We start from the raw sequence: 14641 nt of genomic DNA, 5'->3' as shown, positions 1-14641 counted from the left end.
TTTGATCTCCTAGAAACACACGATGAACGGGCTCACACTTGCTATGACTTGGAAGATCACGTTTCGCCTTGCCGGGGACTTGAGCCCCTTAACATTCCACACCAGCAGCTTGTATGGTTGTGTCGCCATAGAAAAGGCCCACAAACCACCGACCCGGGCGCTCGGTGCCCCGCCTCCACCTTGGCCCCGTTGTCCTGCATCAGCAGGATAGAAGCATCCCAACCAAAAAGGGCCAAAATCGCAGCGATTTGGTCGTCCATCAACGGTCTGGAGAACAACTCCGCGTACATGAGAGTACCTCTAGCTCTAGGGTGTAAACAACACCGTGGAAGCCATCATGCAGGTCTCCTCTATCAACGGCAACACGTAGGTAAGTTCCGAGGGTTCATTCTTCCTCCAAAACCGTTTTCCCTCATGGAACGTAGCCCGTGCCACTGACGTAGTACAGTGCAGGCGAAGAAGGGACATGCACCCGAGGTGAGCAGAGCACGTACGCACGCACGCACCCATCGATGAGCCAGCGCACGTACGCACGGCACGGTAAACGTAACGTAACACTCCCTGGGAGGGCGCCGGCCGCCGTCTGCTGGCCTCCCGTGTTTCTCACGTGTTCCGGTCATTTATTATTTATTTACTTATTATTGTTGCCGCAGGGGCCATGAGTCCATGACGCGTGCATATATAGGCCGGTTCGGGATCGCCGTAATAAAGCTGTGGATCTTAGCAGTGTTGCTCACACAAGCTGTGCTCCTTCCGCCGTCCGCCGTCCGCCGTCGAGATGAGCTCCACCCCTGACCCCGATGCTCCCAGCAGGTAACCAGCTCTGTACGTGCCCATGTATTATGCCTTGTGCGTCTATGATGCGTGATTCGTGACGGGTTCTAGTTAACGTACGCAGGGAGGAGGAGAAGAGGAGGATCGCCTACTCGAGGGAGTCCATGCTCTCTGTTCGTGAGGCCTGCCGCGACAAGCTTCCCGCTGGCATCCACGCATGCAAGAGGGAGGTCGAGGCGGCATCACTCACGTGGGAGTCGGAACCGCGGGGTGGTGAGTACGGCCGGCGTCTCTTCTCCTCCCGGCAGTGCTGTGTTGTAATTTTAGAAACGCTTTTATATTTCTTTGCGAAGGGAGTACATGAGTACATCACTCTTCTTCTGCCTTAGATGGCCGCCTCATTCAAATTGTGTCTTATTTTTCGAAGAAAATAGTTTGACAGGTTTGTTTTTTATGGAACAGCACGCCTGATTGGCGGTTCATGGAACTGCGCTTTTTTTCTTCATTTTTGGATTATGCGATTCAAACATTCCTCTGATGTAACAGGGTCGGAGCCACCTCGAACGCGTGTCGGAAGCAAATCGAAGAAGATAGACAAGATCTGCACCAGGTTTTTCAGGTTGGCATTCCGCAAGCATACCTGTTATGTTGCCTTTCAATTTTCTCAAAAAAAGAATGTCGTGGCGCTAACAAACCAGTGAACAAAAATTCATATCTACGAAAAAGGATTTCGCTGCAGCAGCTGTATAATTAATTTTTTCTCATGTAATTCCTCGCGGTGGATCCTGTTTTTCTCGCCAACTGCGCAGCGGCGGCGACTGCCCCTTCGGCGAGGACTGCCGTTTCCTCCATCGCGTTCCCAGCGGACACCAGGAACCCGACCAGGCTGTTACCAAGAAGATGAGCAAGCTGGAGCTAGGCGACGACCCGGCTCAACCACGGGCGCCCATGTCTGCCACTGCACCGGCCACCGTCAAGACTCGGCTCTGCAAGAACCACGGCTCGCCGGAGGGGTGTAAGTGGGGGGACAGGTGCCACTTCGCGCACGGCGACCGCGAGCTCGGCAAACCCATGGGACCCGGGAGCAGCTTCAAGACCAGGCTGTGCGTGAGCTTCGTCGCCGGTGGGTCGTGCGCCTTCGCCGGCAGGTGCCACTTCGCCCATGGCACGGACGAGCTGCGCAGGCCAGACGCGTCCTGAGGGTCTCAAGATCAAAACGTTTCTCTTCCTCATGGTGTTTGTGATGATCGGCCAGTGAGTATCGTCTGCATACTACTACTTTCGTTCTCAGAAATGCATGAACAGAAGCTCTGCATTCCGTCAAAAAACAGAAGCTCTGCATCTCCTGTCGGTAAACAGACCAATAAGTTTCTTGTCTATCCCTGCCGTGGCCCGATGGTTTTCCAGTTCTGTGGAGGAATGATCTAAAGGCAAAACTAAAAATGGAGTGGAAGAAACCCGCTCATTGTCAAAATTATAGACTATGAATAGGAATATATATTTTTGCAAAACGGAGGCAAGTTTTGTCACGTCAATTAATAATTAAGAAGAAAATTGCCCAATTAGTTAACAGAAAATCAAGCAAAAACCAATACAATCAAACCGTAAGCAGACTACTCACAAATGCTGAATAGGAACTTTGGCTCAGCTAGAAGCAAACCTTTTCTTTTTCTCTATCAGCACAAGCATATTACTCTGAGCGACATTATACAAGTCCGATTCCAAGAACATTATTTAAGCCGACTGATCTAAAGAACTACAGTAGCATTTCTATTGAGCTTACATTTCTATTGCCCTCTTTCCTCTCCCGGAGGAATCTCGTCTCAAGGTAAGAACTAGCACAAGCGGTGCTATGGCACACCTTGTTCTACAATGGGTACGTTAATCAGGCAAATACCTCCTACATACAGACACAGCGTAGACCGCGGCACAAGGCATTTCAAGCAGGCATGATCACTCCTGATCTATGAATAGACGCTTGCGTTTGGAGCTTCTGTCCTCCTCGGGTGTCTCTGCAACAACCATCTGCTCCTGAAGAACCAAACCCCGGTTCCGGCAAAGTTTCCTTATCGGTGTTCGTTGCGCACACGGCTCCAGCTGTTCTCGCTCTTCAGAAGAGAGGCTGTGTGCGGTCCTGTGCGGCATCAGTTCTTGCCCTTCAGGAACGACTTCTTTCATAAGCTAAAAACAGGTCAAAAGAAAGGAAAGATCAGATTATTTGAGAGATTAAAATCTCCTGTGAATTCTGATACTGTGTGCTTTTATCTTGCCCGCAAAGGGGGGGTGGAGAGAGACAATGAGTCACTGGTTTAGCAAACATAGGAGCCATTTTAGAGGAAGATGCAAATGGAGTCAATAAAATTTCTTCCTAAGTTAGGAGGGTAAAGATGATTTCTGTTGCAAACTAAATAAAGGATGCTAAGCTCATGGATCCAAGACAATAAACTGCATAAATGGCCCATCTAGTCAGGGGGCAGACAGCCCTAGTCATTCAAACAAGGTATACAACCTTATTAGTTTGGAAAGTTAGGATTAGATCCGTATGGACCATGTTATCCATCCTTCTATAAGAGAGGATGTGCACTCAGCTATGATCAACCAACCATGTGCTAGTTCTTATCTCCTGCTGCCTCCTCTAACCCTGTTACCTTGCTCTTCCTTCTTAAGCCTAATCTGATCTACCCTATGATTTAACCTAAGGACCATTACAAAAGCAGCAGCACCATGCGGTCATAGTGGTACTCAAATCAAATAGAAAGCTGTTTCTATTTATTAATTTCTATTAACAGAAGTCAATACAGGTTTTACTGCTCTTGCCTGAATGCACTACAAACAATGAGGTTGATCATCCAGGTCAAATATTAAAATACCGTAAGAGAGCTCTATGATCAGAAACAGTACCTTCCAATCTCTGTAATCATATCTGAAAACAAAATGGCTGTAGGACACTTCTCCTGACGCTATGGCACTAGCAGCAGGTGCATTTCGTGGATCTGCGCAAGGCCAACAGAATTATGTAAGATACACGAGCATCTCCGTGGTACTATTAAAGCACAAATGAAACCATACGAGAAAATTCTTACAGACTATATGGTGCCCATTGTCATCAATGTTTATTGCCACCCTGCCATCTTTAACTAGGAAAGACAATGCAAAAACATTCTCAACCGTTTGGGCAAATGATTGTCTGTTCAAAACAAGGGTCTCCAGCCTCGCACGCTTATTTTTCCTCAGGATATCAAATACAACAGTCACATTCCGGTCAGTGTCTGTCTTTGCTCCCTCAGAAGAATCAGCAAGCTGCACATTAAGAAGATGATATGAATCCACTATTGGAGGTGATCATACATTTCTGACAAAAATAATAATGCTATGGCAGGGAAGAAGTCTAGCTAGCAACCCAGAAGCTCAATAGCGGCTACAGAAGATAGCAAACATATGAATGGTACTGCCTAAGATGTGTCTTTCAAAAAAAAAACAGAAGGTGATTGATAACTTTACCCAAATGATAAGTGCCACACGTGTGGCACGAAGTAACACCGCCCTGACGTTTTTTATAACTAAAATTGCCATCCTAAAAAAAACCCAAAAAACTGAAACTTGCCATCCAAACAGAAAGTTGCCATGCTTCACAATTAAAGTTGCCATCCTCGAGTAACTAAACTTGCCATCAAAAAACGTCAGGGCAGAATTGCTTCGTGCCACACATGTGGCACTTATCAGGGTCCTAACTTTAAGCATAGAATTAATTAAGATTTACGCAACAGTGACCAAAGATTGTCCAAACTATGTCGCCCATCAATAACAGAAGGCAAACAGATGGCAAAACAAATCATGGGAGAAATGTACAAATGGGTGTTATTAATCTCTAGTGCTTTATTAATTATGCTAGACAAAAGCATGTGATACCTCTTCAGGACAAGTATTTTCAGTTGGCCTGGCACTTCTTTTTCTACTAACAACTGAAAGCTTCCGCTGCTTTACTTCTGTATCCATGGGTCCAAGCCTGCAAGGATTAAGAGCATGCATGGTTTAAGTCATATACCAAGTAGGCACTGCAAAAAAATGTTGAGAACTAGTAATAAGAAGAAAGGAGCTTAATTACATGGTGCAGCATCCAGGCGCAGCCCTGAAGACATGTGAAGCAGAAAGCCCAACATCAGCCCAGCACAACGAGACAGGCTCGGAATCAAGGGTTGCTTGCTGCCCAAATTTCTTCAGCAATGCTGTTACGAAATCAGAAGGTGTGATTCCTTCACTTGACTGGGACCTCACGGATTTTACCAGCGTGGTTGTAATATCTAGCAGAGCCTCTGCATCCGCTACTTGCTCCCTGGGTCTCTGCACTGCAGTGTGGACGGACATCTCATTTTGGGGTTTTTATATAGCATAAATATTTCAAAGCTCAACCAGTAAAACATACTCCCTCCTTTCCTAAATATAAGTCTTTTTAGAGATTTCATTATGGACTACATACGAAGCAAAATGAGTGAATCTACACATGATGGTAACCTGATGGGAAAGCCGACCAAACGTGGACACTCTATCAACCTGGATGTTCTTGATCTGCAGCAACTGTCCACGGAGCAGGCACGTGCTTTGGAAGCCCCATTCACTGAGGAAGAAGTCAAGCGGGTCATTCAGGATATGCCATCCGATAGGGCGCCGGGGCCGGACGGCTTCACAGGCATGTTCTTCAAGGTTTGCTGGGAGATCATCGCTGCAGACTTCATGGCCGTCATGAAGGCACTGTATGAGGGACGGTTCGCGTCTTTTGGAGACCTGAACAGCTCCATTCTCACGTTGCTGCCTAAAAAGAATGATTCCCTGGACGTCAGCGATTTCAGGCCGATTAACCTCATCCATGGTGCAGCGAAGATTTTCGCCAAGGTTTTAGCTGTTCGGCTGGCCCCTCTGTCACCGGCTCTAATATCGCAGGCTCAGAGTGCTTTCGTCAGCAGACGCAACATCCACGAGAACTTCAAATTTGTGCGCAACACTACTAAGCTGCTACACCGTAAGAAGCTACCATCGGTACTCATGAAAATAGATATTTCTAAAGCCTTCGACACTTTATCTTGGGAATTCCTCCTGGAGGTTTTGAGAAAAAGGGGCTTTGGATCGAAGTGGTGCGCCTGGATCTACGGGCTTCTATCCACGGCCTCCTCCTCCGTACTCATCAATGGTGAGCTCTCGGAGGCCTTCGCTCTCGGTCAAGGAGTCCGTCAAGGAGACCCCCTTTCGCCAGCTCTTTTCATCCTGACCATGGACACCATCCATTGCATACTATAGTGGGCAGCACAACAGAAATTACTCTCGGATCTGGGATGTCAAAGCAAGGTGCCTAGGACATCTATATTCGCTGACGATGCAGTTATGTTCTTCACACCAGTGCCCTCGGACCTGCGGGTTATATCAGAAATCCTAAAGTTATTTGGGGAGGCGTCAGGGCTACGGATCAACCTTCACAAAAGCACGATCACGTGCATCCGCTGTGAGGACGACCTTGCCATGGCAGTTGAGGGACACTTCCAATGCAGACGACAACAATTCCCGATTCAGTACTTGGGCTTGCCACTGTCTATCTTCAGGCTTAGGCGCCATGATCTGATGCCCCTAATCGACAAGTTCTCCGGAAAACTCAAAGGGTGGAAGCCGAAGATGCTAGCCACGGCGGGCCGCCTCTCCCTTACAAGATCGGTGCTGATGGCGCTGCCGATCCATTTTATGGCTGTGCTACCACTCCCGATGTGGGCCATTAAAATCATCAACAGAAAATGCAAAGGGTTCGTTTGGAAAGGAGAAGAGCAGGTTAGTGGGGGGCACTGCCTCATGCCTTGGGCAAGGGTTTGCATGCCAAGGGAATTTGGAGGACTAGGGATCATTAACCTTAAGTGCTTTGGGATGGCCCTGCGCTGCAAATGGTCGTGGCTGAGGAGGGACTTGGAAGAGCGGCCGTGGCATTGGCTTCCGGACAGCACGGAAAAGGAAGTGCAGGCCATTTTTGATGCTGCTTGTCGTATGACTTTGGGGGATGGAGCGAGGGCCAAGTTTTGGACCGACAATTGGCTTCCGAACAGATGCTCAATCGCGACCATGGCGCCGGCCCTCTACTATTTTGTCAGGGACAAGGGCAGATCGGTCAGAGAGGCTCTCCACAACAGATCTTGGATCAGGGACATCACTGGAGGGATCTCCCTCATTGCCATAGCACAATACCTTCAAGTCTGGGACTTGGTTCAGGAAACAGCCCTGGCTCCGGACTCCCAGGATCGCCTTGTATGGAAGCTCACTTCGGATGGCCAGTTCTCCGTCCAGAGTGCATATCAACTCTTCTTCATGGGCAACACCCGGTTTGCCTGCTCCAGACCAATATGGAAATCCAAGGCACCTCCAAGATGCAAGTTCTTTATGTGGTTGGCGGTCCACCGGAAGTGTCTCACGGCAGACAATCTTGAGCGAAGGGGCTGGCCATCCAACGGCATATGCCCCCTTTGTGTGCAGGAGCCGGAAAACTGCTCACATTTATTTGTAAATTGCAGATTTACACAGCAGCTCTGGCGGAGCTTCAGGACATGGACGGGGGCTGATTTCCAGGTGCCCAGCGAGCAGTTTGGCACGACGGAAGACTGGTGGCTGAAGGCGAGGGTGGCGATCCCGAAACCGTCACGGAGGAATTTCAACACGATCGCTATCCTGATACACTGGAGGATATGGAAGGAGAGAAACGCGAGAATTTTTGATAATGTCGCCAACACCGTAGACAGGGTGCTGGAGTTGATTAAGGAAGACATTAGAATGTGGCGGGCTGCAGGTTGCATCTGCGACCTGCCGGCGAACGCCTAATTTTGTATTGGGACCCAGCTCTAGTCCGCCTAGACTGCTTCCCGGCTGTACTATGTACTTCTCTTCCTATCTAATATAATTCGGCCACTGGCCCTTCGAGTGAATCTACACATTAAAGTATGTCTATATAGATCCATATGTAGTTTGTAGTGGAAGCGGTAAAAAGACTTATATTTAGGAACGGAGGGAGTAGAAAATAGTAGACATTTTATTTTAAGTAAGGGCTTGTTCCAGTAGGAGAGGGGGATTTGGATTTTAGCTATAGAAATCCTTCGGATTCTGTCTAACCTTAAAAAAAGACCAAAATCCCTCATCAACACACATTTAGCAAACATTTTGACATGCCACAGTGAGCTCAAGGCATGCCAATACTCGCCCACGTTTGTCTAGAAATGCAATCTTGCAGACAAACAGCCATGCATTGAGTGACAAGATCAAAATGTGTCCCACATGAACATGCAAGAACAACCTGCAGTTTATTTATGATGCATGCTACTATAGACAGCTCCATTATACTGTATGACGTGGAAATACATAATACTTCAGAAAGCTCCAAAATAAAACAAGGCAGAACTACGAACATGATGTGAAAGTAAGCTTATGATCATGCTGCACATTCTACAAGATGCGCCAAAGCTACATGAACACAAGTTCACATCATTTGCTCAATGGTTTACTTCTAGTGATGTCCCCTGGACATATTGGTTTTTAGACCAGTTTGCTTCTACTAGTAATTTAAGTCCGTCTGAATCCGTTATTAAAAGATAAATACACGGTCCATTTCACACTTGGAGATTATTACAACTTGTGATTGTACATTGTGGTGACTTAGACAGACTGATAGACCCGGTCGAAAGGGCCGGGGTTCTTTTTATGTCATGGCTATAGTCCCCAGTTCACCCATCTGAGAGAGGAAAAACAAGCGCGGGTCGCAAGATCAATATAGTATGATTATTCGTGGTCTTACCTTGCTCGTGCAAGCTCTCCACCTGCGTGATGATGGAGGCGAACTTGTCGGAGTCCTCCTTCGCCATGTCATCCCTCTCCTCTGCGCCACACACAAGCGCACACAAAAACAACTCAGAATCGCACCACGCCAAACCCCCGAAACGGAGCCGCACAAAAGGAACCCGAACAGGAGGGGCGTACCGTTGATGAGGGTCTTCATGGCGTGGTACTGGGACCGGAGCATCCGGCGCTCCGCCAGCCCCTGCTGCTGCTGCCGCCTGCCGCCGCCGGCGGCCTCGCCGCGGCCCTCTGCCCCGGACCCCTCCGCCGCCGCCGCCGCCGCCATGGGGAAACTGACCTAACCCTAGGCCCCAAATCGATCCCAACCCTAGCTAGCGCTGCGGGGCTGAGAGCGACGGGTGAAGGGAAGTGAAGGGCGGGTGGGGGAATGGAAAATTTCGCCGAAAATTTGGAGACGGGGAGGGAATAAGTAGCAGAGGCGGGGGATTTGAAAGCTCCGCCTCCGCGGTCGCGGGTGGTGTGCGGTGCGCACGAAGTTTTTGGTTTTTGATTTTGCGGCCGCCGGTTGAGTCCCGACCCCGCGGCGTGTAAAAATTCCCAGCCAGCGGCTAGGAGCGCGGGTTGAATGGGCCCACCCGGCAGTGACGGGGCGAGACGGTGAGAGGCCGTGGAGGTGCGGAAGATCTTTTTCTTTTGAGACACTACTAATTTGTTGTGGCTTGGATTGTGAGAATCAGCTGCAGCTACGGATTCTGAGAATCAGAAGCTAGCCGTTTGTTTGCCCTGCTTTAGGAAAAGCAGACGAGCTATGCAATGTCTGTAACACCCCCGAATGCACTAATGGTTAAATATAAAACTTGCAAAACTGACCACATTGATTGAACGACTCAGAAATATTTTGATTCAAACATCTATACACATTCTGACCAGGAGCATATACACATGATTTGAGCAATTATTCAGTAGAAAAGACAAACAAAAATTGGCAAATAACAGGGCAAATATCCACCCCCTGGACGGCATGGACAGACATGGACACCAGCGGGGGCAGTGCATGTGGAACTAGGGGACGCGAGTAGCTTGTTGTAGGTCGGGGTGGAGCTGCTCGGATCCATCCCCTTCGCCGTAGACAGGAGATTGGGGGCGGCACGGGTGGAGATTGGGGACGGGCGGACGGCGGCAGAGGTGGAGACCGGGGACGGCCGCGCAGCAGAGATCGTGGCCGTGGGGAGGCACCGGGATTATAGGGAGGGGCGGCGGCGCTGGAGGAAATCCCCTTCTCTGTTGGTTGGGTGAGAAAGGACGAGGTGGAGGATAACCTGGCGCTGGAGGAAATTGGACGGGGCCAGTGGCATTTCTAGCGTAATAACGGGGAGAGGTCGGTCTATTCTGGAACCTGGATAAGTGGCCATTCGGGAATCCCGGGAATCAGCAAATTCGCAGCTTCGGGCTTGCATGTCAGCGTAGTTCAATTTCCAGAATCTGATTCTTCAAAGCTAAGATAGAAATCTGACTGTTTGTTTGAGAATCTAATTTTGGATGGACTAGAATCCAACAATCTGTAGCTAAAGCCCAAACAAAGGCCACCTAAGCTTGGTTGCACGTACGGCATCCGCCTTCTGAACCATACGATCTGCACGCCCTACCCATTCGATGGAAGTCAACGTAACATGACTACTCTTTTCTTTCTTCTCATCGCAGAACGCTGCACGCACATCCTCGCCTGCGTAGCAAACTTAGGTGGCATCGCACGCAGAACGCCGGCAACAACTCTGGCACACTCACGGTACCGGCTCATAGCATGGTGGCGCCGTTGCAGCACCGGCTCGAAGCACGGCGCAAGCCGTCGCAGCATCGCCGGAGCAGCCTGAGCCGTCGTCGCAGCACCGCCGGAGCAGCTCGAGCCACCGTCACAGTATCAGTCGCAGCAGTTGAGCCGCCGTCGCAGCAACATCGCCACAGCCGAGATGTCGTCTCAGCATGGCGGAGCCGTCACAACATCTACGTGCGGCACACCGACATCCCCGGCTCCTCGCCACACCACCTCCAGCGATGCCACCCATCGCAACACTGCTTGTAGTAGCTCCAACGACTTCACAAGTGGTTGCAGCATAACCGGTAGCCCCCCGTGACGATGGGCGCCTCTTGCAGATCGGTGACCCCTACAAGCATTGCCGGCCGGCGCCAAATCGCAGCAGCGGCTCACAGCAACGCCAGTGTTGTAGCAACTCCGATGGACTCGGAGCAATCCCCGCCGCAGACTTCCGTAGCATCATTGTCGTCGAGCGTCGAAGCACCTCGTCCGCCGTCACAGCAGCGGTCGCCCCGTCTCACAGCGGCGGAGCTCTCTTCTCGGGTTCACTTGGGGGGAAGGTGGTACTAGTTGCGTAGCAGAGCTTGCAAGAGGCGGATCCATGGTAGCGTGCTGCAAAGCTTGGGGAAACCCCTCGCCAGCGAGAGATATAATCAGCGGTGAAGAGAGCTCGAGAAAGAAAAGGATGGGAGAAAGAAGATAAGGATAAGGATGGTTTGCACTGGCCCATGAGACAAGTGGCGTAAGAAGCAGGCGGCTGCGCGCAACGATATTTACATCCGGATGGAGCGAAGAAGTTTCCTATTATTATCAAAGTTTTTAAAAATAGGTAATCAAAGTTTTAAATAGTCGGCTATATCATCGATATAGTCCCGTTATAGTGGTTTGAGCAGGATGACATTCATACACATATACTAAAGTTATTAAATAGTCGATTATAGCCTTGGTGTGGCTAATTTTAAAAACCATTGCTATTTGGCGTAGCCCGCTATTTAAAATTATAATAATTATGTGAAAGATCGTAGGTCACCATCGAATAAAAACATATTAATAAAATAAAGAAAGATTTAATAAAATGCAATTAACATATTTGTTATCACTTTGTATCAATCACTAGTAGACCGACTATGTTTGAGAGATATTAAAAAAACTATCCTGGTTCTCTTGATCAAAGCCTGGCGAAGCTAGGCCAGGCAGGCTATGTTGGTCTTTTTTTAGGACGCCGATAACACGTGTGGTATATTTGACATGCGTCCATACACCGTGTGTGATGTGAGCAGGAGGCAGTCCACACGGACTGTGTGTGGGCAGATATTAGAATTGTCCACACGTGTGAGCGCGGCTACTTCGTGCCACACGCCCAACAAGTACTACGTATCTCCATCTCGCGTGTGTCACGAAGCAAAAATGCCCACACATCCTGGCGCAGCTACGTTAGGTACCCCGCGGGATGACAATTTAGTTGCCATCCTGGTATGTAGATGTAGTTATCCGGGATGGCAAGTGTAGTTGCAAAAGCATGGCAATTCTATCTGTTTTGGTTAACTATAGTTGCCATGTCTAATTTTTGGTAGTTGCCGCGTGTGATTAACTATTTGCCACATATAGTCAAACAGTAGTTGCCATGTGTGTGTGTTTACCTAGTTGCCATGTGTGGCCCAACCATAGTTGCCATGTATTGTTAATCACAGTTGTCATGTGTGTTTATATGGTTGCCACGTACGCGCAACTGCAGTTGTCGTCTAGTAAAGAATCACAGTTGCCATGTGTGTTTTACCTAGTTGTCGCGTTCGCGTAACTGCAGTTGTCATCCACAACGTAGGAGTGTCATGTGGGCGAAAAGCAGTTCGCCCACACGCGCATGGACTAGGTGGTGGCTGTGTGGACAAAAACTAGTTCGTCCACACAGCGCAGCTGGCAAATAACATGGTGCGGGCGTGTGGGCAAATTCTCCAACGCCCACACACCAGCCCCGTCCTACGTGGCACACCAAATCCACATTTTCGTATCCAGATTAATGCAAAAGACAGTGAACAACGATTCAGGCGTGTGGGCGTATTGAGAAACGCCCACACGTGTGGGCGTTAGTGTTTCCATTTTTTTATCGCTTCCTAGACTGAGTCGACGGAGAAACGAACAATTATTTAGAATGCAAAAGGATTTTAATCTAAGGTGAAAAATAAGTTATTGAAAGATGCTCAAAAGCAATTAGATTTAGGCACCAGTTTCCTCTCATATTTTTTAGCGTCTGGTTGGGAAACTTCGCAAAGAGCTTTTAGGACTTACTTTTCTTCGGATGAGAAAAAAGAAAAACTGTGGAATGGACAAAGTACAAGTGAACCTCAGGTGCTTACAAATTAATGTGTTTTTTTAAAACAAAACATAACATTAGCTATTGATCATAATTTGGTAAGAAGCAAACAGGCTGCTTTATTCACAATCTTCCAAAGAATGGCATCTTTTTCCTCGGAGAAAGGAAGGAAAGCCTGGACTTGTTACTTTTCCTGCTCTAAAATAATTGATGAACTTGACTGACCAAGAACACACATTTTGACATAAATGATAGTATGTACGTAAAAATTTCAACAAAACAACAGGTAGCAACTCAAAAAGATTCGGATGTTTCTTCATGCACTTTCTCTTGAACTCACGCATGTCTTCTCTTTTTATACCATCAGTGCTCCGAGGAACTTAAGCCTTCGGATTGAGGCCTAGGCAAACGTATGTGCACAACCTAAATGACAGAACAACAGGCCTAGAGATGCAGACAAGCTCACGGCGATGGTCATGTAGTAAATTAGAGTCTTGAAGTATGTCATGGCTCTTCTGTGGACATGCACGTCCCGAGCGCAAGCAGCGCAATGCAGACGAGCAAAGCACCGGCGACATTCATCATCTTGTTCTACCCGTCATTGCTCTCACGGAACGACAACCCGCAGAGCACTGGTGGAAGTGGCCCGACGTTCATCACTCAAAAAGATCTGAAAGGCTTTACTTGGCACAAACACTAACTAAAACACAAAAGACACAATCATAACAGTAGCATAATTGTGCTAACTCTCAAGAACAGAAAGCAAAAAGCAAAAATAAATTTTATTAATTGGGTTGCCTCCCAACGAGCGCTATACTTTTACGACCTTAGCTAGGCATAAAACAAGGATCTAAGTTGTTTTGTCTTCTGTAGTTTTGGCAACTTTTGTAAGGGTTTTCTCAAACCCGGGAGGCTCTTTATGCTTCCCTAAAATCTCCGGAAAAGAAGCCATCTTTAGATTCAAAATATCCAATCGCTTGTTGTAAAGAGTAATCAAGGTATTCATGCGATTGACACTACCATTGAGATGTTTGAGGGGTTCATTATATTTTTGTAATTCAACCATATGTTTATGCAAATCACCAAGTTTATCTAACATTTGAACTCCCTCTGGGGTGAAAGAAAACCCCTTCTTTTGAGGTGTAACCCCCAAAATTCCTTCTAAAATTTCATAGGAAGCATTAGCATCAAGCTCAATAAAATTCCCTTTGGCGGCAAAATCTAAGAGTTATCTATGATGCAAAGCCAATCCTATGTAAAAATTATGAAGCAAGATCTTAGCACCCCCCCCTTTAAATTGCAAATACGATAGGATTCCATAAGCCTATACCAAGCATCTTTCAAATTGTCTCCTTGTCTTTGTTTGAAGTATAGAACTTCAAAATCTGGTAGCAAAGGAGCAGTAGACACGCTAGCCATCAGGACTAGAAAGCAAGAGAACGGCGAACGAAAAAGAGGGCGAATAAAATGACAAATTTTTATGAAGTGGGGGAGAGAAAAACGAGAGGCAAATGACAAATAATGTAAATTACGAGGAGATGAGATTTATGATTAGGAACCTGTTATATGTTGAAGATCCTCCCCGACAACGGCGCCAGAAATTCCTTCTGATGCGGCTTGAAGCTACATCAGTATTTCCTCAAAGAGGAAGGGATGATGCACCACAGCGACGGTAGGTATTTCCCTCTGTGATGAGACCAAGGTTATCGAACCAGTACAACCAAGCAATAATACGTAAGCGGCGTCTGCACACAAATAACAACTACTTGCAACCCGACGTATTAAAGGGGTTGTAAATCCCTTCCGGCTAACGGTGCAAGAAAATTGGCAAAACGGACGTGAATAAATTGTAGTAGATTGATAGATCGAACGCCAAATAAAATAAATAACAATAAATTGCAGCAAGGTATTTTTGTATTTTTGGTTTA

The 14641-nt window shown here is 47.7% G+C and overlaps 1 protein-coding gene across 1 annotated transcript; it reads right to left on the bottom strand.

Annotated features, from left to right (window-relative positions):
* Window positions 1-2423: 2423 nt before the first annotated feature.
* Window positions 2424-11073, bottom strand: LOC125517638 (Nse4, component of Smc5/6 DNA repair complex). Its single transcript, XM_048682844.2, has 7 exons — window positions 8770-11073; window positions 8588-8668; window positions 4880-5120; window positions 4684-4780; window positions 3858-4074; window positions 3676-3767; window positions 2424-2955 (listed from the first exon to the last, which is right to left on the bottom strand). Exons 1-7 carry the CDS (start codon window positions 8912-8914, stop codon window positions 2728-2730), a joined length of 1101 nt encoding a protein of 366 aa, XP_048538801.2. The 5' UTR covers window positions 8915-11073; the 3' UTR covers window positions 2424-2727.
* Window positions 11074-14641: the final 3568 nt, after the last annotated feature.

Source organism: Triticum urartu, chromosome 6A, assembly GCF_056163025.1.
Source record: "Triticum urartu cultivar PI428250 chromosome 6A, HENAU_Tu73, whole genome shotgun sequence".
NCBI lineage: Eukaryota > Viridiplantae > Streptophyta > Magnoliopsida > Poales > Poaceae > Triticum > Triticum urartu.
Note: the sequence above shows the minus strand (reverse complement) of the source record. Positions and strands in the feature narration are given on the sequence as shown.